Source organism: Monopterus albus, unplaced genomic scaffold (assembly GCF_001952655.1).
Source record: "Monopterus albus unplaced genomic scaffold, M_albus_1.0 scaffold298.1, whole genome shotgun sequence".
NCBI lineage: Eukaryota > Metazoa > Chordata > Actinopteri > Synbranchiformes > Synbranchidae > Monopterus > Monopterus albus.
In genome coordinates, this window is record NW_018128178.1 from 132,513 (window position 1) to 159,659 (window position 27,147).

The 27,147-nt window shown below is 39.4% G+C and overlaps 3 protein-coding genes across 4 annotated transcripts in view; all 3 read left to right on the forward strand.

Annotated features, from left to right (window-relative positions):
• LOC109973647 (E3 ubiquitin-protein ligase RNF180-like) overlaps positions 1-5,039 on the forward strand; it is a 5,734-nt gene extending 695 nt beyond the window's left edge. Inside the window, exons 2-9 of one of the 2 annotated variants that reach the window (XM_020623400.1) lie at positions 235-326; positions 634-729; positions 1,257-1,566; positions 1,678-1,985; positions 2,341-2,454; positions 2,876-3,095; positions 3,334-3,459; positions 4,432-5,038. In XM_020623400.1, the coding sequence (XP_020479056.1) occupies positions 270-326; positions 634-729; positions 1,257-1,566; positions 1,678-1,985; positions 2,341-2,454; positions 2,876-3,095; positions 3,334-3,459; positions 4,432-4,628 (1,428 nt within the window). In that variant the 5' untranslated portion in view covers positions 235-269 and the 3' untranslated portion in view covers positions 4,629-5,038. Of the gene's footprint in view, positions 1-234; positions 327-633; positions 730-1,256; positions 1,986-2,340; positions 2,455-2,875; positions 3,096-3,333; positions 3,460-4,431 lie in introns of both variants that reach the window. The other variant, XM_020623399.1, reaches the window with a different exon arrangement.
• Positions 5,040-5,505: 466 nt separating this feature from the next.
• Positions 5,506-17,559, forward strand: LOC109973648 (regulator of G-protein signaling 7-binding protein B-like). Its single transcript, XM_020623401.1, has 6 exons — positions 5,506-8,258; positions 8,528-8,700; positions 9,743-9,873; positions 11,494-11,632; positions 11,773-11,843; positions 15,608-17,559. Exons 1-6 carry the CDS (start codon positions 8,127-8,129, stop codon positions 15,697-15,699), a joined length of 738 nt encoding a protein of 245 aa, XP_020479057.1. The 5' UTR covers positions 5,506-8,126; the 3' UTR covers positions 15,700-17,559.
• An 808-nt stretch (positions 17,560-18,367) lies between these two features.
• Positions 18,368-27,147, forward strand: part of c6.2 (complement component 6, duplicate 2) — a 12,065-nt gene continuing 3,285 nt past the window's right edge. The window contains exons 1-14 of the mRNA XM_020623396.1: positions 18,368-18,604; positions 19,261-19,424; positions 19,668-19,824; positions 19,984-20,128; positions 21,434-21,575; positions 21,859-21,997; positions 22,467-22,658; positions 23,219-23,462; positions 23,971-24,093; positions 24,225-24,391; positions 24,493-24,718; positions 25,323-25,491; positions 25,793-25,904; positions 26,860-27,015. Coding sequence (XP_020479052.1) covers positions 19,279-19,424; positions 19,668-19,824; positions 19,984-20,128; positions 21,434-21,575; positions 21,859-21,997; positions 22,467-22,658; positions 23,219-23,462; positions 23,971-24,093; positions 24,225-24,391; positions 24,493-24,718; positions 25,323-25,491; positions 25,793-25,904; positions 26,860-27,015 — 2,118 coding nt within the window. The 5' untranslated portion in view covers positions 18,368-18,604; positions 19,261-19,278. The remainder of the gene's footprint in view (positions 18,605-19,260; positions 19,425-19,667; positions 19,825-19,983; positions 20,129-21,433; positions 21,576-21,858; positions 21,998-22,466; positions 22,659-23,218; positions 23,463-23,970; positions 24,094-24,224; positions 24,392-24,492; positions 24,719-25,322; positions 25,492-25,792; positions 25,905-26,859; positions 27,016-27,147) is intronic.

Sequence of the window (27,147 nt, forward strand, 5' to 3'; positions counted from 1 at the left end):
ACTTGAGTCATAGAAAATCACATTAATTTACATCTACCCAACAGCTTTATTTTCTTTCTGTATGTATCAACTGTATTCACGTTAAACAAGTTAGGTTACATTTTGGTTCACTCTAAAAATAGCCCCATCATTATATTGTAAAATGTAGTCCAGTGCCAAGAACATCAGACAAAGTCACCCAGTGCAGGTGTGTTTTCAGTTGCCTGCCTTGACTGTGCTCATCTCCTTCAACAGAGCTGAACCAACTTAAAACGTGAACACAGGGAGTCATGCTCCGGTGCAGGAGGTGTCGGAAGGGTGTCATAGACTCAGCATGTGTGGCGATGGTGGGTGAAGCATTGTTTCACTTTCTATTGTTTGACATACAGTAGTAACAGCTATTGCTGAAACAATGAAACAATTAGCTGAGTGTCAGGTGCTTAAAATGAATTCTAGCTAATCAAATATGAGGATTTGCTGCTTTTCTCTGTCTCATATCTTTTGCAACTGAATGTCTTTGGGTTTTGGATTGTTGGTCAGATAAGAGGAATGTTGGTAATACTCACAGGTAACAGTTTGTGTTTGTCATAAAAATGTCTGATTAGCAGTGTCAGAGAAACTGGGTCTGTTTGTTTGTTTGTCTTGTTGACCCAGGTGGAGGACACGATGGAAAACCCAGCTACTGTTTGTAGCATTTGGCACGTGAATATTGACACAATGCCGGAGTGGATGCTGACCTCAGTTCACCAGGTAAATGTGTCAACTTAGAAATCAAGTTTGTTAAAAGTGCATGTTCACTTCCATTAGGGAATAAATGTAAAAAGGTGGAAAACCGCAAAATAGAGTTTTGTTTTTTGCTCATGTAGACACTGAAATCATAGAGTTCCAAATGTAGATATATGGCATCTAAAGTTAGCTTGTGTATTGTAGTTAATGAAAATCAAGATTGATGCCATTTTAACACGTTTTCTTGTACAGTATGTGTATGCAATTCATACTGTGTGTAAGTATGAAGTGTTTATGCCAAGACATACGGGCACACCTAATTCAGTTCTTTCTTTCTTTTCTTGTTTCTGTTATTTTCTACATTGTAGATTAATACAGAAAACACCAGCACTCTGAAATAACATATTTGGGATTATATATCAAAAAAGGTGTTAAAGGAAAATATTTTTTTGAATTTTAGATTCTTCAAAGTGTCCCGTTTTTCTTGCACACTACCAAGAGCCAATCCATCACAAGTTATTGCGATCTATAGAGCTGTGGTTTTTGTCTAGGCCCAGTGGACTGTGGGAAAACTGAACTGCCAGAACTGTGGAGCTCGATTGGGCGGCTTCAATTTCATTAACCGTAGCGAGTGTCCCTGTGGCCTGGATGCCACCGTCCACCTCAGCAAGAGCCGCGTGGAACGCGATATCAAACATTACGTTCTCATTGTCCAGCCGAAGAGGTCGAGGCCTGAGAAGGACCAGGCAGATCTGCTGATACAGCGCCCTCACAACAGCGAGGAGAGGTCAGAGATAAACAGAACTGCCTTGGACAGTTTACAGCTGAACTGTGCCACTGTCAACCCTGCACAGAGCAAGAGTAAAAACACCCAGTCGTTTCCTTTCAGTCCTCTGTACTGCATCTCTCATAGGAGAAGATGCAGTTTGGAAGATGATGGCCCCTTCAGGTCTTCATGTTTTTGCCTTGCAGGTCTTATGGACAAATCTGTTGTTGATTTGTCAAGGACAAGGGGTGATGAGCCAACACAGTCACCTGTCTCTTTTCCCACAAGTCAGCACTTTGAGACAGAAGCTGACGCTTCACCCACCGCTGCCCCCTGTCTACGTGTCTCTGAGAGTGGACGGACAGCACTGGATCAACAGCTGCTGCAGACTGTGGAGGATGCCCAGTTCTCTGCAGAGAGCACAGCTGCTGATGAGGAACGTTTTGATTCAGCCCCGTTCCTTAGACGAAGACATGTCTCTGACAGTGCCGCTGAGCAGGAGGAGGAAGTGGTGGTATGTTGCTGCTTTTCACAGTCAATGTAACAATACTGCATTAACTGGGTTAGTTAGGTCTGTGCTAGGGATTTTTCTGCTCTTAGTCCTGACATCTCCTGTGTGATTATATACTGTCACTCTGTAATAGAGGAAAAATTTAAACAATCTTATAAAAAAAGAAAAATATAAGTTATAATCTAAGTCAGCCTTATTGTTTTAAGCACATTTTAGCCAGACCTCACAACCTCAAAAGGCTTTTTAGGGTTCAGGTTAGAATTCTGTTCATGTCCCGGTTATGGTTATGGGCTAGGGAATGCATTATGTCACAGAGTGTCCTCATCATTATAGGACTGTGTGTGTGCTACTCTCTCAGCCTCAAGCTTCCCAAGCTTCAAACAGACTGAGCAAAAGAGAGAAGAACCACCTGAAGAGTCTCCGAAGGAAACAGAGGCGGAGAGAGCGATGGTTGCATAGTCAGCTGGAGCAGGTGAGGGACACGAGTTCATGCATGAATCTAAATGACAGCTTGTCAAAAATATAATTACAGCTCTTCTAGAGACTCATTAATAACAAAGTTATGGAAACAATTGGATATTTTTTCAGCTCTTAAACTAGAAATATTCGAAGGAAACAATTTTATTCATATGCATCTTATTTGTTAGTATGTATTACTTAATGGATTTATTATATTTTGCATTCAGTATCGGGCACATACATGTTAATATTTGAAAAACAGTATTTAACAATGAGAATTCAATGATGGTGATAGAAAATGACAACTTTAGTTCTACCATTTTTTTAGCCTTCAGACAAACAAACAATCTGTAAAAATCATAACTGCACTTGTTCTGTTATTGCTGGAAGACTTCTAGTTGGGGACAAAATGTCCCTGTGTGTGTTTTGTCCAGGTGGGGAGTGTGAGCAGTTCACAGCTGGACAGTGAGGAGGAGGACAGAGAGGGCATCACCTGTGCCGTGTGTCTTGACGTCTACTTCAGCCCGCTCAGCTGTCAGCCCTGTGGTCACATCTTCTGTGAGCCGTGTCTTCGCACTCTTGCCAAGAACAGGCCAACACACACGCCCTGCCCTCTCTGCCGCGCGCTCATCTCACACACCAGCTCCCACAAAGGTGAGCGTCCTCCAGGACTTCAAGCCAGGCTGCTGAAACATCTGATCTACTGTCCTTCATGTATCGAGCACCTGTGCTAACTGATTATTTAACTGACCCAAAGTTAAGAAATCATTTTAAAAAAGTGATAATTGCTTACTAGTTATAACTGCTGGCAAACATTTCCTGTCTCCAGCTCCTGAAATGTAAAACATGTATGTTTTCCTCACTGTGCTGTATGGTTCTCATTCCTTTTCAGAGCTCGACCAAACTGCAAAGACACTTTTCCCGAAGGTCTACTACACCCGCAAACAAAACTTCCAGAATGCCCCATGTGCAAAGTGGCCTCTGCCCAGCTTTCACAAACACTTCCATGCTTTCTGGGGTGAGAAACTGTGACTTCTTTGAATGGTGAAGTCTCTGGATTATCCAGGGTAACCAGGATTCTAGAGAGGAATGGTGTTATATTTTCTAAAATGTCATTTGCAACACTGTGAGGGTTGACATGGATGTCACATACATAAAACAAAGTCTGTTTACATACAGTAGCAGACAACACAGAGGTTAGTGGGAAACGTTGTTTTTAATGCCATGTTCAGATGATGTGTTCGTTAATATTTAATGAAGACACCATCATGCAAGAATAAATCCAGAGAGAAAACAACAAACAGAACTGTCCTGTCCCCACGTCGCTCTCTGTATGACTGAACTCATTTTCACTGTTTGTTCATGTTGGACCATGACCCTGTTGGTCCCCACAATAACAAACTCTGTGTTTTTCTTTGTTCACTAAGACAAGCATTATTGTATAGTGAACTTACTGGTAAATGGTAATAGTATTTTGTACAACACTACAAGTGTCCTACGCTGCAAATTACAACAATATAAAAACATTAATTGCAAAAACACCAGTTTGAAGTGTTTTAGCCTCATAGCTATGGAAGTACAGAGCAGCTAATATTAAAATAAAATAATTTATTCACATTTACCTTCACTCTTTTTTGTAAGCATTACTGCTTCCAAAACTGATTAAACCTGCAGTGGATTTTGATTTTAAATTGCAGTCTGAATTTATGAATTTTAATATGAATTATGTCCTGATTTTTCAATTTTGATGAAAGTGACAAAGTATATTACTTCTGTTCAATTTCTCTTGTTTGGGGAAGTTTTAGGATTGAAGTTCAGAGTTTGGAATTAAGATTAAATTAAATAACATATTAGGCTGGAAATGTTTGTATCCCATTGTGAATAAATCACCTCACACAATATCAAACCAGTGCAAGGATATAAGGATTTTAAGAGGATACAATGTTTAATTCTCTAAATACAGATTATAATGTCATCTGTTTAACTTTAGGATTACAGAGACGGCCAGCGATGCGAAGGAGGCACTGGCACCTTGCCCATGGAGGCCTCATGCTGGACGCTATGGACTTCAACGACACCCGCGGCTGGCTCTTTGACATCGGCCTGGTCATCATCTACGTCCACTCAGTCAGCTGGATTCTGGCTTTCTTGTGCCTCTGTTTCATCATGTACTACTTTTTCTTTTAAAACACTGAGTAACACTCAGGAGTTTGCAGTCCTGGTTTATCTGGCTTCTGTTTATTTGAAGAGAGTGTTTTTTTTTTTCTCGTTTCACCTTTTGGCAAATGTTGAACAGTCAAACCTGATATTTCAGTGTTAAAATATGTCAAAGGTGGTCAAGACAGATGTGGAATCTTGAAATGTGTGAAAGCATTTGTCCCTGCAAGTTTAGATGAGAAGGCTCACGTCAGTCTTGATTAGCTTCACTTAGCTTGAAGTTAACACTAGAACCGCCAACAATGCAGTACCTTCTTGAACCGCCAGGAGGTCATTATGACCTCGCACCACTTCAGGCTTTATAATTGCAAATTAGAAGTCTGTTACAGGAATGTTTGGTCATTTTTTCAAAATAGCATGTAAAAATGGATGAAATAAAACATCAGAATTTTATTTTAACAAGATAAAAATCTAAATTCACTTCAGTTAAACTATCAGTGGAAAAATACATGTAATAAAATATGAGAAATTGGTCAAACAAATAAACACATTATCATTGCTCATAAACACTGAACATTGCAATAGTAACAGTCCAGCATAACATAGATAGACAACTTTAGACAACTAGAAACTGAATTTCTTCAGTGTGAAAATGCGGAATTCCTTCTCTAGAGCCAGTGTTTGTTGTCTCCATTCTGGGCTACTGTAGAAACATGGTGACCTCGGTGAAAGGGGACCTGCTCCCTAATGTACAGGGGCAAGAAGAAGTATGTGAACCTTTTGGAATTTCATGGTTTTCTGCATTAATTTGTCATAAAATGTGATCTGATCTTCATCTAAGTCAAGAGTACTGACGAATATAATGTGATAACAACACAAAAAATTCTGATCTTTCATGTCTTTATTGAGAACAACCATAAAAACCTCACAGTGCTAGTGGAAAAAGTATGTGAACCCTTGAGTTAATGACCTCAAAAAAAACTAATTGCAGCCAGATGTGACATCATTATGTAAGTTGAATAGATTTGAGAGATGAAATAACAGCAAAGAAGAAATGTGTTGGACCCGGAGATGAAAGATGATTGGATACAAATACACTTTTGCAAAAGCCATAAGTGAACAGACAACAGAAAACAAAGTAGAAATGCACAAAGAAGCCAACCTAAGAAGATATACTGTAAAATGTAATAAAAAGAATAAATGTAAAGTAAAAACATCATAACAGCTGGTGCATTGTGCTGAGGATGCACACATTTTGTTCACCTTGCCCTGGTATATTATAAGTATTGTCTTGTCACTCCTCATCACTCTGATGTCATGCAGTGGTGGTTTCTGAGGCACAGAAGGTGGGAGTGAACACCTGTTTATGTTCACAGTGCCTACCAGGATGGTGTTCCTTACGAGGAGTTTATGAACAAGGGGGAGCGATGTAAAAAAGTTGTCTGTAGTGACGTTTCTCCCCTTACCTAAGTAAGGCCGCATCAGGCTCATCGCTACACTATACTCATTTTGTTTCTTGGTTGCCTAGCAGCGCCTATTGTTATTTATGTGTGTGTGTGTGTAAGAATGGGGGAATGTGAGGTATTACTATGAAGTGTTTGAGCTGTGTATCTGACTGGATATATAATTTATATAGCTATACAAGTGCAGTCTATTTACCATTTTTGCATTAGGAGTAATGGAGGTCAAAATGACCTCTTGGCGGTTCTAGGTAAAACCACTCTTTTTCGGTCACTCTTTTATTCCAGAATCCCCAAAACGCATAAGATGATGTGTAACACACTTTTAGGAAAAGTCATTGAGTGGGAGACGTGTTGTTTTTACTCAAACAAAGTTACATGCATTTTAATAGTGATGAGAGGTCAGAATGACCTCTTGGCGGTTCTTGTGTTAATAAAGCATAGGTTTACTCCCCAAATCCTCATATATCAAAACTATGAAGAGTCTGCAATAACATGAGTAAACCCTTGTAATTTTATTTCAATGTCATTAGAGAAAGTTGAGTTTTAGTCTTTTGATTTAAGTACAAATTCCTCAGTGGTGAGGAGGTTTAGTTTCTACATGTTTTATTCACAGAGCATAGGGATGCTCATGAACCAGCCAAAACTAAAGATGGCAGCAATGATTCATCAAAAGGCTGATAGTAGCAAGAGCAGAACGACAAAATCAGTCTCGTAAATGGGTCAAACACCCATTTTAGTATGGTGCCATAGTGTAGCCTGTGCCTTCTGTCTGCAGGATAATGTGAAGCCTTTTTCCTATTTTGGGCAAAACACTGACAAGTTTTTATTTTCATATTAGTCTTAATCTTTTTGTTTGCTCAGTGATGGTATAAAAGTAATACTGAATGAGTGGTAATGATTTATGAGTACAAATCCATCTAAATAGAAAACTAACAGACACACAGTGGTGGCTAATGTACGAGTGCCACAGAAGCAGAGGTGTGGTGGACAGATGTGAGATAAGTCAGCATGGCTTTCTTCTAACCATGAAAGCACTCTCACCTGTTCTCAAGCTGCTAATGGTACAGCTGCTTTATCAGCAGGTGAACCTTTAGCTGCTAAGCAGACAAGATATTGGAGGAGTAGTGTATGGTGGATGCCAAACTACGGAGCCCAGCAGGAGTTAGAAAATATGTGAGAATCTGTGTGCTAAATTTAATAATCATGTGTTTAATCATTTGCGAGCAGAAAACTGCAAATGCCAATACTTTATACTGTATTTTAATAATTTATCATTTAATGCTAATGACAGTTGCATCTGCAGTCCATTGAACAGCCAACATGTCTTCTCTACCATATGACCACTACAGGGGGCGTTGTACCAGGCCATGTGAGGAGCACTGGACCTGAACACAAACAGGTGTTTTGCAGCAGAACAACTTTATAGGTTGGGGCTGTCAGCTTGTTTTGAGTTCTTCTCCCCCCAGTGGTCAAAAGAATAAACGCAGCTTTAAATTGAGAACGTCTGGCAGTATTGTGTAGCTACTTTGAAGCTGCTGTGCATGAGCATGTAAACATAGTGTATCTTATAAGTGTGTAGAAGTGGGCTTCAGATGCATTATGATGTCGAACTCCACTTTGACAATAGAAGACATCCCGGCTGTTGTTTTCTGGACCCCTGGTGTTCCTAAACAGTTAACTGTGAGTCGGAGGCTGACGACTTGTTTTGCTGTTGGCTGCCTCTGAATCCTCCTCACGCGTGAGCGCGCCGCGGAAGGCGGAGGAGCGTGCCTTTCGGCCTTCGGGAAGGACTGAAGGTGACTGTCATCTCGGCTGGGATGCAGAGGGAGCTCCTGGGGATCTATCCGGTCCACTACACGGTCCTACTCCGGGGAATAACCACTTTCTCTTGCGAGGGTTTCAGACACCAATCAAACCTTCGACCCAGGAGCGTCTGAGCGGCTCGGTTTTTGTCCCCCTATAGAGAACAGTAGGCTATCTACTAGGAAGAAAACGGGGTAACGTTAAGCTACCTCCCGCTGTTTGTCTGCCTTTGGCTATAGTCTCCAGTGGTGGATGCGCATGCATGTGTTCTGCACCGTACGGGCGCAAAAGGCGCCCAAGATCTGCAGGGAGCATCTTTCCCATCAATAGGGGGGTGCAGACGGAGCCGGAGCGCAGGGAGAGCGCGGAGGGTGCTGTGGACGGCAGCAGGATGGTGAGGGCTGAAATACCCACAGGGAACTGTTGATAAGACGCTTATCATCGTAGCTCTGCACCAGTGGGTTCCTGTAGGTTATAGAACCGATTTCTTCATGTGCAGGTGCAGCAGTGGCGCAGAGGGGACAGCAACAGACGACGAGAGTCATTTTAAGGCTTTTTATTGTAGTAACCTCTTTCCTTTGGAGGTGTATTAATGTCGCTCTGTTTGGGATTATATTTAGATTTTTTTTACTTTTAGATTTATTTTGATTTATTTCTTTACAGACTGTGCAGGAATTCAACACCCTGGTAGCGTTGTACCGGGAGCAGGTCATATCTGTCGGGGAGATCTCCGCCGACTGTCCGTCTCTGCGGGCTCAGATGCACCACACGCGGTCCAAAGGATGCTCCATGGCCCGGGCAGCGCACCGGGACCTCGCCGTTATCTCTGTTACAGGGTAAGAGCTCGGCCTAACCAGTGGGATTGTCCATCCATCCATTATCTATACCGCTTATCCCTGAATAGGGTCACGGGGGGGCGGGAGCCAATCTCAGCTGACAGTGGGTGAGAGGCGGGGGACAGGTCAGCAGTCTATCACAGGGCTGACATGTACACAAACAACCACACACACTCCTATGGGCAATTTAGAGTCACCAGTCAGACTGAGCTGCATGTCTTTGGACTGTGGGAGGAAGCCGGAGAGAACCCACGCAGGCACAGGGAGGACATGCAGTACACACAGAAAGGCAGTGTGTCGGCCCGGGCTCGAACCCGGAACCTTCTTGCTGTGAGGCGACAGCGCTCAGTGGGATTATTAGAATAAAATAAAGTAAAACGACTAGCCTACAAGGTTTTGCTCCGTTTTAATCGAACATGTTTCCTCAGCTGCTCTTGGTGCTTAAAGTGTTGATGTTTCAGTACATTTGTTTTCCCTGTTACCCTGGACCAGGGCCCCTGGTGCATGACATATAGCCTGCATATTACATCTGCTCGTTTTTGAAAGGTATAGCATGCCTAAAATAATAAAAAACAGAGCTGTTTTGATCACATTGCACTTTTTAATAAACCACAGATCATTAAAGAGATACTGTAGGCTATAAACTATAATCTTCATGAAACAAAATAAACAAAACAACAGTTTAAATGGCTGTAGCTGAAAAAGAAGTGGTCTTTATTTGTTTAGCCTCCATTGGAGCCACTGGTGTCCATTTATTTCTATACAGTTAAGCTTTATGGTGTTTTGAAATCTGACCATCAAACATACCTGCAAAACAGCGTAATTGGATTCAAGTGATTATTAAGTTATTCTTCTTGGTATCGCAGTGTAGACTTGTCAAATATACTAATTTATTGTAACATTCACTGTGACTGGCAACATCAGTCAGGTGTGTGCAAGCGCTTTCACAAATGGAAAACATGCTTTATCCAGCTGTACAGTGCACATGCCTAATTGTCTTTCTGTCTCTCTGTCCTCACCCCTCCTCCTCTCCACGCTGCAGTCCAGAGGACGGAGAGATCCATCCTGAGATCTGTCGGCTCTTCATCCAGCTGCAGTGTTGCTTGGAGATGTTCATAACAGAGATGCTCAAATCAATGTGCCTGCTGGGGGTGCTGCAGCTTCACAGGAAAAGTACCTGCACTGATAAAAAAAGCTCAATATTAAATACTGTAAATTTAGAGATGAGGTTAGAAGGGCCCCGGAGTACTTTGAAAGCCAGTTTCCCCAATGCTTAAAATTAGTTTAGAAATGATTGAATGTGATCAACATGTAAACCAAACAATATATAAGTGGTTAAATGTGTAATTTAACACTATTCATATTCAGAAGGCATACCACAGTGTGATTAGTGTCTCAGTGCGGCCTGCTTTTCAAATCTTTGTCCTATTTTTCTGCTTGATTTTTCTGCTAAATACCATATAATATCATTAAATACGTGTTACAACTTTTGTACTACTTAAAATGGATTTAAAATATTTATATATACCACATTTCAGATGATGTGCATTTCTGGCACTTATTTCTGAAATTAACTTAGTTTGGATTAGAAATCATTTTTGAAAGAGCACTTTGAAACTCTAATACAATACAGATTTAATTCAAGTGCAGTGTGGTCATAAAACCTCAACTGAAGTGATATTCCTTTCCCATCTTGGCTTTGGAAGATTTCTGGAGAGATCCAGAGTTGGGTTAAAACCCAACACTGTCGAAACAGCAGAGGGCAGCAGAGAGCTGCTAGGGCGGCCAACATGTACAGAGCTCAGATATATTTTCATTTTATTTTTAAATACGATAAAAAAATACTGTGTTGTTATAAAATGTTATATTAAGAGAAGAGAGCATTTCTGCTACATTTAAAAAACAAAAGTGATGACATTATTATATGCGATTATAATCAGAAGGCATACCACAGTGGGATTAGTGTCTCAGTGCGGCCTGCTTTTCAAATCTTTGTCCTATTTTTCTGCTTGATTTTTCTGCTAAATACCATATAATATCATTAAATACGTGTTACAACTTTTGTACTACTTAAAATGGATTTAAAATATTTATATATACCACATTTCAGATGATGTGCATTTCTGGCACTTATTTCTGAAATTAACTTAGTTTGGATTAGAAATCATTTTTGAAAGAGCACTTTGAAACTCTAATACAATACAGATTTAATTCAAGTGCAGTGTGGTCATAAAACCTCAACTGAAGTGATATTCCTTTCCCATCTTGGCTTTGGAAGATTTCTGGAGAGATCCAGAGTTGGGTTAAAACCCAACACTGTCGAAACAGCAGAGGGCAGCAGAGAGCTGCTAGGGCGGCCAACATGTACAGAGCTCAGATATATTTTCATTTTATTTTTAAATACGATAAAAAAATACTGTGTTGTTATAAAATGTTATATTAAGAGAAGAGAGCATTTCTGCTACATTTAAAAAACAAAAGTGATGACATTACTACATGTGATTATAATTTGAAGTTGTGAATTTTCATTCCTGACATAGAATCCCTGCATAGTCAAATAGTAAGCATTTTAAAAATCTTTTTTTTAAATAGTAATTTAGTTCATGAGTGAGTTATAAGCCAACTAAAAACACTGACAAAAATTATCAACATAAATGTTTCTGTTTTTTGAGACTGTGAATTTTCTGTTTTATGGGAAGAAACCATTAACTGGTTTAAAGACAGTTGTTTTTAGTATTTGAGGTGTTTTTACTGATGGTCCTTCAGGGCTGTTGTCTGTATTTGGTTCTTAAGGAACAGACTCGGAGCCGAAGGTGGACTTCAGGCTGGATGAAAGTTCAGATGTTCCCATCCTGGAGGACCGATCCTCCTCTCCCATCGACTTCCCTCAGGAGCACTGGCTGGTGGGAACTGATATTGAAAACATAGAGAGGTACGCCAACTGTACCTGGTTTTTAAAATTCATTCTTACACTGTTGGTGCAACACAAACTATTTGTTTTCTTACTGCTGCAAATAATTCCTCCAAGCTGCAAAACCTTTCTGCTGATTCATTGTTTCTTTGTGTCCACAGAGATATGCGGGAGATGCGAAACTTACTCAGCAAACTCAGGGACACGATGCCATTGCCACTGAAAAACCAAGGTATGTAATGAATGTGATAGGTGAAGCCCATGAAACCATTCATAAAACTGGGAAATACATCATTCAAACATTCACAGTGCTGGTTGGAAAAGGTAGCCTATCTGTAATTGAGTTACAAACCTTTAGAGCTGCTGCTGCACGCAAACATTTTGAGTTTGTTATTCACAGGAAGCATCTGCTGATGCGAACCATGCCTCACAAAAAAGAGATCACAGAAAGACTTGCATAGATCTGGATTAGGTTACAAACCACAGACAAACTGTTTATAAAAGGAGGCGATTTATTTCGGTGGCTACGCTCCCTAGAAGTGGAAGCTAAGATGACTCCAAAGGCACAACACAGAATGCTCAGTGAGGTAAAACAGATGTCTAGAATAAGGATAATCACCTTTATTTGGCCAAGTATGTTACACACAAGCGATTTCAGCTCATGTATCTACTATTTGCTGATCATTACATGTGGCTGCATAGAGCATGGTGCAGCTTGACACTCCACAGCACTACTGGGAGACTGGACAGTAGACCGTTGAAACATAGCACTATGTATGGTGTAAAAACATCATCCCAGTGCTGATGTATGGTGGAGGGAGCATCAGCTGCAAAGTCCTTCAGCTTCAGAGAAGTGACTTGATGCAGCAGGAAGATGACCCTAACCGCTGACCCACAGAAAAACTTTTGGAGTGTCCCAGTCAGAGCCCCAGTTTTAACCCAACAAAGATGTTGTGCAGTGAGCTCAGATAGCTGTTCATCCCAGACATCCTAAGAATATGTGTAAGCTGAAACAGCTCTGTGATGACGAAGGGTCCAAAATTGCTCCTGAATGATGTGCAGGTCTGATCTGCAGATGCTGGGAGGGCTTGTTTGAGGTTACTGCTGCCAAAGGAGGTTTACACCAGTTAATAACTCCCAGGGTTTGCATACCTTTTCCACCAGCATTATGAATGTTTAATGAATACGTTCAGTCAAAACATGAGAGATTATAATTGTATGTGAGGTATTAGCATAAGCTCATTCTGTTTTTCTATACACGTACAGTAACTGTGATGAAGATCTGATCACATGTTATGACCAGTTAATCGAAAAACCCAGTTCATTCCAAAGGATTAGCGATTTCTTGGTATTGTGTATGTTATTTTATTTACATACAAATCACAGGTTCTTCAAGTTTTACCTTTGATTTTATCAGTAAAACAGTAGATACTGATTTATCTTTTAAGATTTTTTTAAAGACAAATGAAAGAAACCCTTGTTACAAGAGTCATCCCATGTAAACTGTTCCCACTGGACCTTGGAATTTTAGGATTTTGAATCATAATCAAACATAACATTTTCATAGCATGAAGACCTGCATCAAAGCTCAAGCACTATTTGTTTTATTTTTTGTCCATTCAAACCCTTAAATGATGACATTTCCTCTTAGTAATGTTACTTAATGGAACAGTACAGTGCTTTAGTGCGGAAATTCATTGGCGTGATGGTTTGGAAAATGAAACTTATGGATACATAAATCATGCTATTTTAACTTCTCTTTTTTAAACACACTTCCCATGAAGAGGGGAGCATTTAGTTCCTATTCCTAAACATTTATGCAATATTAATCTTGTGTTACTGCACATGAATATGAGAAGTGATCAGAAAATGGAGAAAATGGTTATAGATAAACAGAAAAACAGTTAAAAATATAAAAATTGTAATTGTGTTATTTAATTTTATTTGACTTCCTGTTAATAAATGCACTTGGATTAATGTCTTCAGCCAGTGAAAACAATCTTGACAGTTTTATCCTGCCTCATTTTGCCTTGAAATGTTGTGGACACAAATGAACAGTTTCCATGGAATGACCCAGAAAATAACCTGAATGCTTGCACAATGGTTCTTGACCTGGGGGTCATGATCCCCACGGATAGTCACAATAAATCATGGGATTAGACACCAGAGTAGAAAATATTTTAAAAAGTTCTGCACAAAATCTTTAAAACATCACTTTCAGATGATAAGCTTTGCTTTGTTATTGCAACAAACTAGTTTTACCTCATCAGACCTAAAACTTAACAGAATAGTTTGACATTTTGCTGAATCTCCTTATTTATTTCTTATAACTCTTTTACTCCGAGGTCGATGAGGAGATTGATGCTGAATAGACAAATAAGAATAATGTGTTAGTTAGTGAGCTGACGAGGTGCTAGCAGGCAGAGCCAGGTTTGTTGTTTCTCTCTGTTTACAGGCTTTATGTTAAACTAACCTGGAGTGCTGGAGTAATCATTTGCAAATGTAAAAGAGGATTTTTGATTTGATTTGATTTGATTTATTTATTCTTTCAAGCATGTAAAGACAGTTGATATGTCAACACACATAATTTGACACATATCCAACAAATGCTAATCCAATATCAATTTGCTTATACCTAGTACATGCTTGAATGGAGTAGGAAGCAGTCAGACTTATCCAGTCCTACCCCATGACATCATCTTACCATCATTGGTTTGCAAGCAGTATCTCTACATAAATAATTCTCTTCTACACCACACAAGTAATATACTAAAGAATTATAACAGAGTGTTAACATTCGTACATAATTACATTCTTAAATACTTATCTTCTACACCACACAAGTAATATATTAAAGAATTATTACAGAGTATTAACATTCATACACCACACCCACAATGTTCCATCTAATTAATCATTAAGCCTGTTCTTGCATATATCCTGATTGACACATACCTTTATATTTATGTTTAAACTCGTCAATTCTATTACTATTTTTTATGTCTACACTTAAATTATTCCATAGTTTTACCCCACTTATGGAAATACAAAATCTTTTTTTGGTTGTACGTATAGCATGAATTTTTAAATTTAACTGTCCCCTTAAATTGTATCCCCCTTCCCTTTCATTAAATAGTTTTTGAATTCCACCAGGTAATAAATTGTTCCTGGCTTTATACATAAACACTGCAGTCTTATATTCCACTAAATCGAAAAATTTTAACAATTTAGACTGTATGAAAGCTCCATTGGTGTGATCCCTATACCCCATCTTATGCACAATTCTTATCGCTCTTTTTTTGTAATATATACAATGGTTGAAGTGAGCTTTTGTATGTATTTCCCCAGTTTTCAACGCCATACTCTAAGTATGGTAAAATCAATGAAGAATACAAAATGCGTAGTGCTTTCCCGTCCAAAATATATCTAACCCTTGCCAATATCGGTATATTTTTTGCTATTTTGTGCTGAATATATCTGATATGAGATTTCCAGGAGAATTTGTCATCAAGTATGACACCTAGAAATTTAATTTCATGTACTCGTTCTATATTAGCTCCCCCAATTTTCAATTGAAGTTCATTATTTAGTCTACGATTCCCAAATACCATAAATTTAGTTTTATCTAAATTCAGAGATAGTATATTACTATCACACCATTTCTTTATCTTCTCAAGTTCCTGTGAAACTCGTCCAAAACGTCGCTGTAGGTTTTCACTCGATGCCCATATGGCAGTGTCATCAGCAAACAAAACCACTTTCACTAAATCAGAAACCTTGCATATATCATTAATGTATAATATAAATAATTTAGGTCCCAAAACAGAACCCTGAGGCACTCCACATACAATGTCCAGCTCACTCGATTGGTATTCACCCAACTTCACAAATTGACGCCTCTGTGTCAAATAACTTCTAATCCATTTCAGAACCATTCCTCTGATCCCATATTTTAGATGACATTACAGTGTTATTTACAGTAGGTGTTTGTTTCAGATGACAGCAGCTTGTTGAATCTGACTCCCCACCCACTGATCAGACAGAGGAAGAGACGCTTCCCTGGACTCTGCTGCATGGTGTCTGGCTGAGATCCTGAGTCTGTTGTCTTTTTTGGGATGTATATTTATTAATCTCATTTCATTCTATTAGTATTATTTACAATATTTTTCCATATTATCTGAAATCTTATAGCCTGTCCTTTCTGATTCTCTATCCTAGTTTTCTTTTTCAATCAGATAATTACTCTCTCTGATAGTTGCTCATTTTCCCAAGTTCTGCTGCTCCCTGTCTTTAAGTTTGGGCAGTTTTATTTTGTAAGGTTTTGATCTGTGTTCAAGTTTGGTTATTTTCAAATGTGTTTTAATAAGAAATGTCTTTAATAGACAGCAGAGAAACACTGTCCAGTGGAAAGAAGGAACAGTGTATTGCATTAGCCTGGTGGGCTAACAGTAAGTAATAATGCCGTGATTCCCCTCATAGCCTGTTTTTTGTTTCCTTATTTCATCCAATAAAATGATAAATGTATATATTCAGGCAATGCACAGGGATGATAACATTTTCAGGTGTCTCGCTGTGCATGTCTGAATGTGTCACAGCATAAGATGGTTTAGTCCCAGCCACCTCCTGATGTATTCATATTTATTTGTCACTCAATAGAGAGTGGTGAGTCTCTGCTAACCTATGTGCTGTGACACCATGTAGACAAAGCAAGTCATCTGCAGTATTATGGCGCGTACACATAACTGGCTTCTTAATTAGAACCTTCCACCCACTGTAGGAAAAAAGATCTTTAATTTAATCAGTAGTGCTTATGTAAAATTCTTGTTATGCCAGATGAGAAAACGCTCTTTCAAAGCTCATTAATGTTGAGACATCTTCAGCATCTTTGTTTTTAACCCAATATTTTCAGTGATTCATGATGTTCATCAGATAGTTCTCACTAAAGTTCTGGACAGAGGATGGTTGCCAGTGGTTTTTGTGACTTTGTGATATTTTTGCTGGCAACACATGATCATTTTCCATTCACCAACACTGGGACCTTGAAAACTATTGGCCCTTTGGTATTTCTGTCAATATTCATGATCCCCAGAGGATAATCTCCTTTGATTGTAACAACTCTCTGGACATGTTTTACATTTTTTTCTGTAAAGTCTGTAAGAATTACAGCATTAGTAATGTCACGGTGATGGGTAAACAATGCTAAGCTTATAGTGGAGAGAGAAAAATAGTTGGAGAGTATGAGACAGAATCATACTTTGTTAATAATAAAGCCATAACATTAAAATATATTTATTTTAATTCTCTGTAGTAGAAAACTGAGGGCATAATCCTACCAGACCTAATAGTAACATTTGGCATTTTTTAAATCAAAATATAACAACTTTTTTCTCAAAATTCTGACTTTCTTCTCATGAAATTAATATTAATTTTCCAATAACATTCACCTGTATACTGTTGTACAAATATCTATTGGCATGTTGTTAATTAATCAAATCCTGTATTTTAATAGTCTGGGGTGTAATGATCATTGCGGCCTCAAGGGGACACTAACAAGGCGCTTGTTTAATATGTGCAGCACATCATTAGCGGTCTTCCCAGGAAAATAAAATTTTTGACTTTCAGTTTCAGTTTTCCATCACAAGGGCTTTGTAGATGTTGCACATACAGAACCTGCTACGATAAAAAGCAAAGTGAAATCCAACTGTAAGGTTCTTCATCTGAAGCATTTTAATAGAGCCGTTTCCCATCGAACATTAGTGCGATGTAGTTTGTAAATTTGTGTTGTGAAGTTTTTCTTTAATGTAACCTGATGTGGTGATGTCTAAATTGCTCATTTTTTGTTCTGGCATGTATATGACTCAGACTAGGCCATGTCTTGTGTCTTGCAATGTAGGGATTCCATGGCTAAAACTACTGTATGTACAGCTTAGGACATTTTTATAATGTGAATAAAGTTTTATACCTAAATAAGATGTTGTTTCATACTTTTGTTAACCTAGCAGAACTGTTCAGCATTTTGCTTTCTTTCTGAGAGAGGAGAAGGTCAATATCTCCTGTCTGTGAGTGATGTACAGAGTCATATCATGGTTAGCCTAGCTTTGCGTAAAGACTGACAGCAGGGTGAAACAGCTAAGCTGACTTTGTCCAAAGTGGAAATAACAGGCCTGCCAATAAGTAATGTTCCTACTGCAATAAAGCATCAGCAGTGCAGTTCAGTCAGTGAGAACAAGTTTTCTTTTGACCGTCTAAACATTTTATGTGTAGGAGGTTCCACTTGCCCCCATTTCCTCAAAATATATTTTGATATTAATCGTTTAAACATCTAATCATTTTGAAGTGTTCCATCCTTCAAATTAGAAATATTGTGGAATGCTTTAACTTCTGTTATATAACACATCGAAGAGATTTACAAAGCAATAACCCATTACACCAAGTACTATAATATAGTATTTAATACCATAGACAATATAAAGTGTTGTGTATAGATTTCAGTTATTGTTGCTGTTGTAAATTCATTTATGTGCATTTTACAACATGGACCAAAACAATTTGATAATTGTGTTTACAGCACTGATAGATTGCACAAATATTTGGACAGCTAAAGAAAGTCAGGGGGAGGGCAAAGAGGTTTTAATTGTCAAGCTTCAAACACAAAACATCTGGTTTACATCTCTGCAGCTGGGAAACTCCAGAGCACTTTACTTCCCGACAACAGGGTTATGCAAGAACTTTATTTTCTAAGTGTTCTGATTATTTATATTATTAGGGCTGGAAAGCTTTTTTTTATTATAATGTGTTTTAGGACAGATTGGGCAATATAAGCCCCAAGGGAGGTTTATATTGCTGCTGTCAGCTTGGACACAAACCCCAGGGTGAGAATCAGCTCTGCCTGCAGTGCAGAGCACACTTTCTCTAAAGACTCTAATGTACAGTCAAACACAGGAGCTGCTGCATTATATGCTGTAAGGTCTGCTGAAGAGGACATCACATGTGGTAAGAGTCATTTTTGTTTGTTTGTTTTTTAAGTATGTGTTGGTAGGATTCTGCTCCATGAAGTGACATCATCTGAAGAAAGTAACCTGAGGTAGAAAGTTTAGTATTGCAAAAACAAAAACTTAATTTAAAGTTACTATGCCTAATACTGTACCATAACCCAGAGTTCCTTTGTGCCATTTTGTTTCTTCTTTCTTTTTTGTCCTTTTACTATTAAATGCCTTTTTATGTTTTGTCTGAAAGCATTTAACTCTGAACTCCGTTTATTAAATGCTCTGAGCTTTCAAAAAAACCTACTCTTCATTTTCTAAAACATAATTTGATGTGCTTCAAAAATAAGCTGAGTCTAAATGAAGCAAGTGTAGTGTCGACTGGAAAAGCTGTAAAACAAGACTTTTATATATGTTCGAGAAGAAAATGTTTTAAAGGGAAAATAGCAGATACTGAATGCTGCTGAAAAGCTAGAGTACAGTAGTGGGTTGAGCTGTGCCTCTGTTTCGTGGTTGTCCAGAGGCTCTGACGATTCATGTTCACGTGTTGATAAAGGTTTTTTATGATGTTTCCGTGGGGAGAAATGATGGTACTTGTACGATCAAGTCATTCTTTCTTTTTTGAGCAGAATGCTGATGTTGACATCTTCAGTCTGTTATTTACAGAGCAGGTGAACTTCACTGATGGCCCCTTCCATTCGCTTGGTCCTCCTGCTACAGCTCCTCAGCTGCATATCAACTGGTCTGGCTTGTTTCTGTGACCGATACCCCTGGAGCTCCTGGTCTATCTGTTCCATTACCTGCAATCATGGCACACAGCAGAGACAGAGGTGAGAAACAATACCGACACAAGTGAGACGCAACACTCACAGGTTGGCTTTTGAAGCCAGAATTAGCACTATTACATTTTGGCAATTAAAACAGAAAACTGAAAGAAGTTGTGAAATTCTGTAATCAATCAATCAATAATTTTTGTAAACTGCTGTTTTTAGTTATTATTGTAAAATGCAATCCTAATGCAAATGATGCCAAGAACTGCATTTGTAAAAGATATTTTCATACTTTTTTGACAGGAACTTTCAGTATGATGATTATTACTGGAAGAGCAGCTGCTATCAGCTGTGTGAGCAATATGACAGAAGAGCCTGTAATGAACAGGCCTGTCCAATCAACTGCCTGCTGACAGAGTTCGGGCCTTGGTCCGACTGCTCGCCCTGTGCCAAGAAACAGGCATGAAACACACAAATCACACTGCAAAACACTAATGCATGCACACACATGATTTCCTCTCGCTGTTCCGCAATACAAATGGATTTTTAGCAGGTTCTGATGGAGTGTGTTCGGACTAGAAATCAGATCATCAGTATCCCTGTCATATCGTTGCCATAGTTTCGGACCCGGTCTGTCCAGAGGCCGTCTCAGTTTGGTGGATCTGACTGCAATGTGGAACTGACAGAGGAAAGACCTTGTTACCCTTCTACAGAGTGCAAGTTAGCACCCATCGACTGCAGAGAGGACTTCAAGTGTGATAATGGTAAGTAGAGCTTTTTCTACAAAACTGATGTGCAACACATGCACTTCTCTAAATGTGGTCTTGGTAAAATAGACAATTGTCACTGTCAGGCAGAAATCTCCTATGTCCATATTTTGTCATTTTTTCATAAATTAATGCTATTGATCAGCCTTTACGTCTGTCTGTGAGTTTTACAAACATTTAACCAATGAAAAGCATTAAGAACGACTTGTGACTAAATCTGGTAACCCCACTGGATCCTGAAACTGTTGGCAAAACCTCATATGACTTTGATTTAGGTAAAATGTTGATAATATAATGACACCCACAGGTAAGTGACCATATATAAACACAATACCAACTCTGACAAGTCAAGTCAAGAATCTTTATTGTCATTATGCATAGCACAACATCATTTCTTCCAGCAGCTCTCGGCTTAAAAGGCACATTATTTACATAAATAACACAAAAATTGTACAAGTCAATATAAGAACATGAACAGATAAAAATGAAGATGTATGGGACCTAATCAGGTCAACAGCATATTAGCAGCAGAAGAATATAGTCCCATTCTAAACCTGAGGAAAACATTAGCTAGCCTAACAGCCATGTTTCTGGAACAGTGTCGTGGCTCTGGATTGATGCCCAGGGCACTCAGATGGTGAAAAAACTGTGTCCTGTCTGTGTCTGTCCATAGGGGGGAGGTTGTGTGTGTGTGTGTGTGTAACTAGAGGTTGGGGGGGGATTGATTTCACAGCTCTGGGGAAGAAGCTGTGTCTCAGTCTGTTTGTTTTAGTCTTTATATTCCTGTACCTTTTCCTGGAGGGAAGAGGCACAAACAGAGTGTTGTCTGGGTGGGTGGGGTCTGAGGCAATCCATCCGGCCCTCCTCTGGATCCGGTCAGCATATAGTGAGTCCAGATCCAGAAGAGGACTCCCTACGATGCCCTGAGCTGTTCTCACCACCCAGGTCAAGCCCTGTCTGTCCTGTGTAGTGCAGCTCCTGTACCACACTGTCACACTGAGACAGAGGATGCTGCGTGCGTACACACCACCATGTTTAGAATACGTGATGTTGAAAATTTTTAGATACACAGGGTTTTTCCATTTCCTGAAAAGTAGTCATTTTGGAGATACAAGGCTTCTGCCTGACATCAACAGAATCATTTTTTGCCTAATATTTTCTGGCTGACTGAGGGAATCAAATCAATATCTTTTCAGGCACAGGCCCACTTCTTTAAAATCTAATCTGCTGTTACAGCACACACAAACACAATTACACCCTCAGATTAAGACGCAGTGTCTAAAAGCATTCTTTCTGCTGCAGGACGTTGCATCAACTCAACGCTGACATGCAACAGACAGAATGACTGTGGAGATAACTCTGATGAGAGAGACTGTGTCAACCCCAAGGTTGTGTGCCCAGCAGAGAAGAGAGTGGCCCCTGGGGCTGACCTGGTGGGAAACGGGTAAACTAAAGGTCAAAAGGTCACATTTGAGTTTAGTTTTAATGTTAACGGGCTCGCATTCCTCCCTGCGGTGGCCATAAAATACACTGCCTTCTGTCAAGTGCTCATGTGTCCTGGTTTTCCTCTTAAAGAAACAGATAAGTCTTAGAACACATTCCAGTTGTGCAGTCAGTGTGATATTCTTCTGGCTCTCAGCGTTTCTGGAGTAATAAACAATTTTCAAAGATGATACAAACAGTAAAGACTAAATATGATTAGAATTTTCCTTGATTTGTGTTTGAAGGTTTGATGCTTTAGCAGAGGAGCCAAGAGGAGCAGTGCTTGACAACATGTTCATGGGAGGAAGCTGCATCATCAGGAGGCCCCCGACCACACTCCTATACCATCGAATCCCTCACAACTTTGAGAGCTTTGATATTAAGGCAAATATTATTTTGAACAGCACACTTGTAAAGCTCGACACCAGTGATTGATGTGGGCTAGATATATATATATACAGCCTTTGTCTCTTATATAAGAGACACAAGAAATAATCCAAGCAACTGTATGTGTGTGTTTAATTCCTGACTTTCAGGATAGTGGTATCTTTTTTTCCATGTTAAGCAAAGTGTTACTTACTGTATTTATGTCACAATATTGGGTTAGTAGCCAAATTCAATTTACATAAGTGCTGGAAGGATAAATGCTGGCATGTTACAGCAGGACGAATACTGTACATGACATAGATTAGTTAGAGCAGAAGAGGACAAAATAATCCCCTCTCAACCAGAGGTTAGGTTTGCAAAGAGTCTCTTCTCAGCTTTGGGTTCATACACCTCAGGAAAAGAACAGTGTGGTTTTTGTTGTTACTGTTATGGACTATGGTTTACAGATGTAATTGTGGTTACAAAGGTTGGAGAGGTAGAGGACTTCAGCACAGAGCCCCAGACACTGCACACAGAGCCCATCAGTATGAAGACGTCCAGTTCATCTGAAATCAAAGAAGGAAATGGAGACAGATTTTGGTTTTTCATATTCTTCAGAAATAGATTCAGGTCAAAAGTCATCTCTAACAAGGAGGCTTTTGAAGCTTCGAAAAAAAAGGTGAGTGACTCAAACAGCAAGTACACACATTTGTAATGATATACTTGTGAGGAACCTGATTTGCATAATGCATTCCCTATTCCTCCAACTTTTATGTCCCCGCTTTACCAACTTGTCCTAAATGAAGGTCAGTAACATGGTCCCTACAATCATGTAGGTATAACAGCATGCACAAACATACATCTGTTTACATGCATACATAGTGCTGGTTGCAACTAAATGGACTGTATTTATATAGCGCATTTTTCACAGTGTGTTGCACTGGCCAAAGCGCTTTACAGGAGATCATACACCATTCACCCATTCACACACACATTCACACACCAATGACGACAAGGCTGCCACACAGCGGCGCTAGTCAAGCCACCGGGAGCAATTTGAGGTTCAGTGTCTTGCTCAGGGACACTTACCAACTCGGGGACACCGGGAGTCAAACCACCAACTTGCTGGTCAGAAGACGACTTGCCCTACCTCGTGAGCCACAGCCACCCCTGCAACTACAACTACAGTTGTTCTTCATCTTCATTCTTCTTAGTCATTTCTTATCTTTTCCTCCACAGGACTCCAAGTTTTTTCGGGTGCATCAGGTATTGCCTGTATCTACATTCAAGGTGAGGCAGCCGGGGGACCTTGTCCTGTCACAGCCTTTCCTCCAGTTCCTCCATGCTCTTCCTCTTGAGTACAACTATGCCCTCTACAGAGACATCTTTCAGCGCTTCGGGACACACTACTACAGCTCAGGGAAACTGGGAGGCCACTATGACCTGCTGTACCAGTATAGCCGAGAGGAGATGACTAGTTCAGGTACAACAGCACAGCTGGGTGGACAGAATTTTGAATGACACTCTAGTGGTAACTCAGAAATTCTAGAAGCAAATTGTGTACTTATAGTAGCAAGAGTTATGTACAGTATGCTTGAATCAAAATTTGTAAAATTTTGCTTATAAACTGAGTGTCATGTTTTTAGAACAATTTTGGGTGGTAAGTCGATCATCTCTTCTTAATTAGCACTAACCACAAAGTACAGCTAAGGCTGACAGGGATGTCAGTTTTTCAGGTATATACCAAAGTACTGAACAAGTGTTTACCTTAATGATAGCACTAAGGGAATAATTAAGGGATCACCATATTCATTACAGTCACCCAGAGTAGGAACCAAGAAACCTCAAATCAGTGTGCAATCACTGAGTAAACTCAGCTAGAGAAGACATAACAAATTGATTAGAAACAAACACCCTTAGACCGCTATATGATGTTTGCGGGGTGTTTTTTTTGTGTGTGTTATCTGGCTTTACATTATTCCCCCCAACAGGTGTAACAGAAGAACACATCAAAGGCTGCCTGGGCAAAGAGACCGCCTGGACCGTCATCTTATACAGTGAATACAGAAGTGTAACCCGATGCTCGGATGACAGGATGAGTCAGAAATATGAAGGTTATATCACAAATCTGTCAGGAAGCACGCCTTCTTTATTCTCAGCTTCCCGATTCTGAAAAGAACAAATGACATAATAGTTATTATCACAATGTTCTTGCTTTTATTTATGCATGTATTCTTTGGTCCAGGTTCGTACATTCACGCAGCAGAGAAGTCTTTCTCCATGGTGAAAGGAGGACGAGCCAGAGAGGCAGCAGCTCTGGCCTGGGAGAGGCAGGGCCCCTCTCCGGACCGAACATCCTACAAGAACTGGGCCAAGTCTGTTCTTGACAACCCTGCTGTGGTGGAGTACAAGGTTACATTTGAAGCTCCTTGCTCAAACATCACAGACACAGCTACAGTCTGAACAAAATTCAACAAAAAGTGTTGTGCTCATGTACATGTCTGCTTGTCCAGCTGCTGCCCATTATAGACCTGGTCCGGGGGATCCCCTGTGCTGCCACAAAGAGGAGACACCTGAGGAAGGCCCTGCTGCAGTACCTGGAGGAGTTTGATACCTGCAAGTGTGCTCCCTGCCCCAATAATGCCAGGCCAGTTCTCTTCGGCACAGAGTGCAAATGTGTTTGTCAGACTGGCACCTTTGGCACCAACTGTGAGAAGCGAGCTCCTGACTACACTTCAGGTACACAGGGGCAGCAGCAGAACACAGTAGAGGAACACGGACATCTTCAGTGTTCCTCTACAAAGAAACACAGAAGTCTAACAGATAACTGAACAATATTGTAGATTAGTTTTGGTAATATTTAGTTAAAAACTGAATTGGACAAATTGAAATTGTAGCCTGATTGCTTTACATAAATGTTCAAAGATTAAGGCATTACAGTAATTTGTGTGTTGCAGCCATCATGAGCACTTTTGATATTTAGATCTTGGGTATATCTAACAGGTCATGTCAAACATCTATTAAATTTTCTCTCAGTTTCTGTGGTTTTCATAAGATTCTGAATGACTTTACAAATTATCCCATACAACTTCATACAGTAGCAGATGCTTCGACTACATCCATATGTCCACTGTATTGTTCAGTTTGAACACAGACAGGACAGAATTGATTCATCTGTAGTGTTTGTTTTATCTGTGGAACTGAGAGTTGAGATCAGGGTGCAGTCTTTTTTTGTTTTACGATTGTTTTATTTTAGCACTACAAAATCATCATAATCTTTGTTAAGACACAATTTCATACCAGGTTCACACTGGAAGTGGAGTTTGCTGTGTAATTTTCACAGAGGAGGTGGATGGTTACTGGAGCTGCTGGGGACCATGGAGTAACTGTGGAGCCACCATGAAGAGGCATCGGACAAGGCGCTGTGATAACCCCACCCCCTTGAGAGGAGGCCAGCCTTGTGATGGTCCTGACAGACAGGAGGATCCATGTTACATCTCCATCTTTGAAAAGTAAGATAAACTGTTTGCTTAATTATCTACACTCAGGAAAGGTTTGGTTATAGACAGTTGTCTAAAACAACTTCAGTGTTAAACACCCATGGAACAAAGTACTTTAACTCAACACCGCAGAGTGGTCAAATTTAAATATTTTGTTTCCTTACTGAAACATTAACACTTTTAACTTTATCACAGTTTTTATGCTGATATGTACAGCCACTGATACACAGCTGCTGCAGACATTCAAAGTTAAATTGGCAAAATGTTTTGGTTTTACTTCACATTATATTCTGGTTCATGTTTTCTTGTCCAGACAAGAGACCTGTGACAATGACAATGACTTCACAGTGGGCTGGAGAGATGAGCTACCTCCTGGTGTGCAGGGCTGTCTGAGGCCACAGAGACCCGCCAACAGCTTCCTCACGGTAAAAACATGGCCAATAGGGCTGATAAGGTTCAACTAATTGCTTTAAATATTGAGAAGTACTCACTTCTCTTGTTTCGGCTCTCTATGTATATGGAGGATCATTACTGCCAGGAAAATGAACATGTAGATGAAGAGTTAACAACATTTATTGTATGTTTATATTCAGGTTATAAATGGTTGATGGGGGACATGGGTTACTATACTAACTTGATGGTGTTTGGATTGTGTTGATTTTTTAAAATACATTTTCAATGTGCAATTATAATTTAAATTATATATTAGAAAAAATCATTTTAAATGCTACATAAAATCTTCATGTGAATAATGTATTCCATTTGCTGAATAATAAGTCATGTTTCCTTTTCAGTTTTTAAATGACAAATAATAGGATAGTTTCTGAAGCATGATCTGTAATAAATAATAAAGGTCAACATAAAGTGTGGGTCTCCCAATTTACTGTAAATGCAGTGCCCTTTAATTTAAACATAACTCTCTTTAACCCCATGAAGCGGCAGCTCAGCACTCTTGTTCATGGTTCTATGCTTCAGATGCCACATGATGAGATACTGAAATGAAAATTAGTATGAGTATGTATCTCATAATTATAACATAACTTAGTACTCATAACTTAGTAAATGAAAAATAATAACTATCCCAAAATTATAAAACAAAAGTTTAATTTTGTATTTTTCAAAAATAAATATTAAGTTTTATATCAGAATTATGATTCAGTATGTCATGGTTATGACAGTAGTTATGCAGTGATTGTCATGAGATATTTCATGAGATGAGCAGAGGAAGCAAGGGATGAAGAGAAATGAAGGAAACAAATGAAAGAGCAGAGCATGGGAGGAGGCATCTACAGTATGAAAATGAGAGACTGATGACCAGCAGGGTTTCTATTTGGAGCCTTTGTAAATTTTGTTCTTTTTATTCATCCCATCTTCTGCCAGAAAGCAAAGCCGTATTATAACATTGGTGAGGATGAAGAGTTCCAGTGCTTCACTGGATTTGACCTGGAAGGTTTTCAGTACATCAACTGTCTTCCAGATGGAACCTGGAGTCAACCAAATGGAAAATGCCTCAGTATGTTTGTTTTCTCACCAGACCACTGAACAGAGATCTAAGTGATTTGGCCAACCTTTTCCTTGTGGTGTCTTTTTATTTACCATAAAGATGCCATTGTTAAGATTAATTTGCATATTTCTGCCCTAATGTCCACAATAATTCTGTCCTTCCCT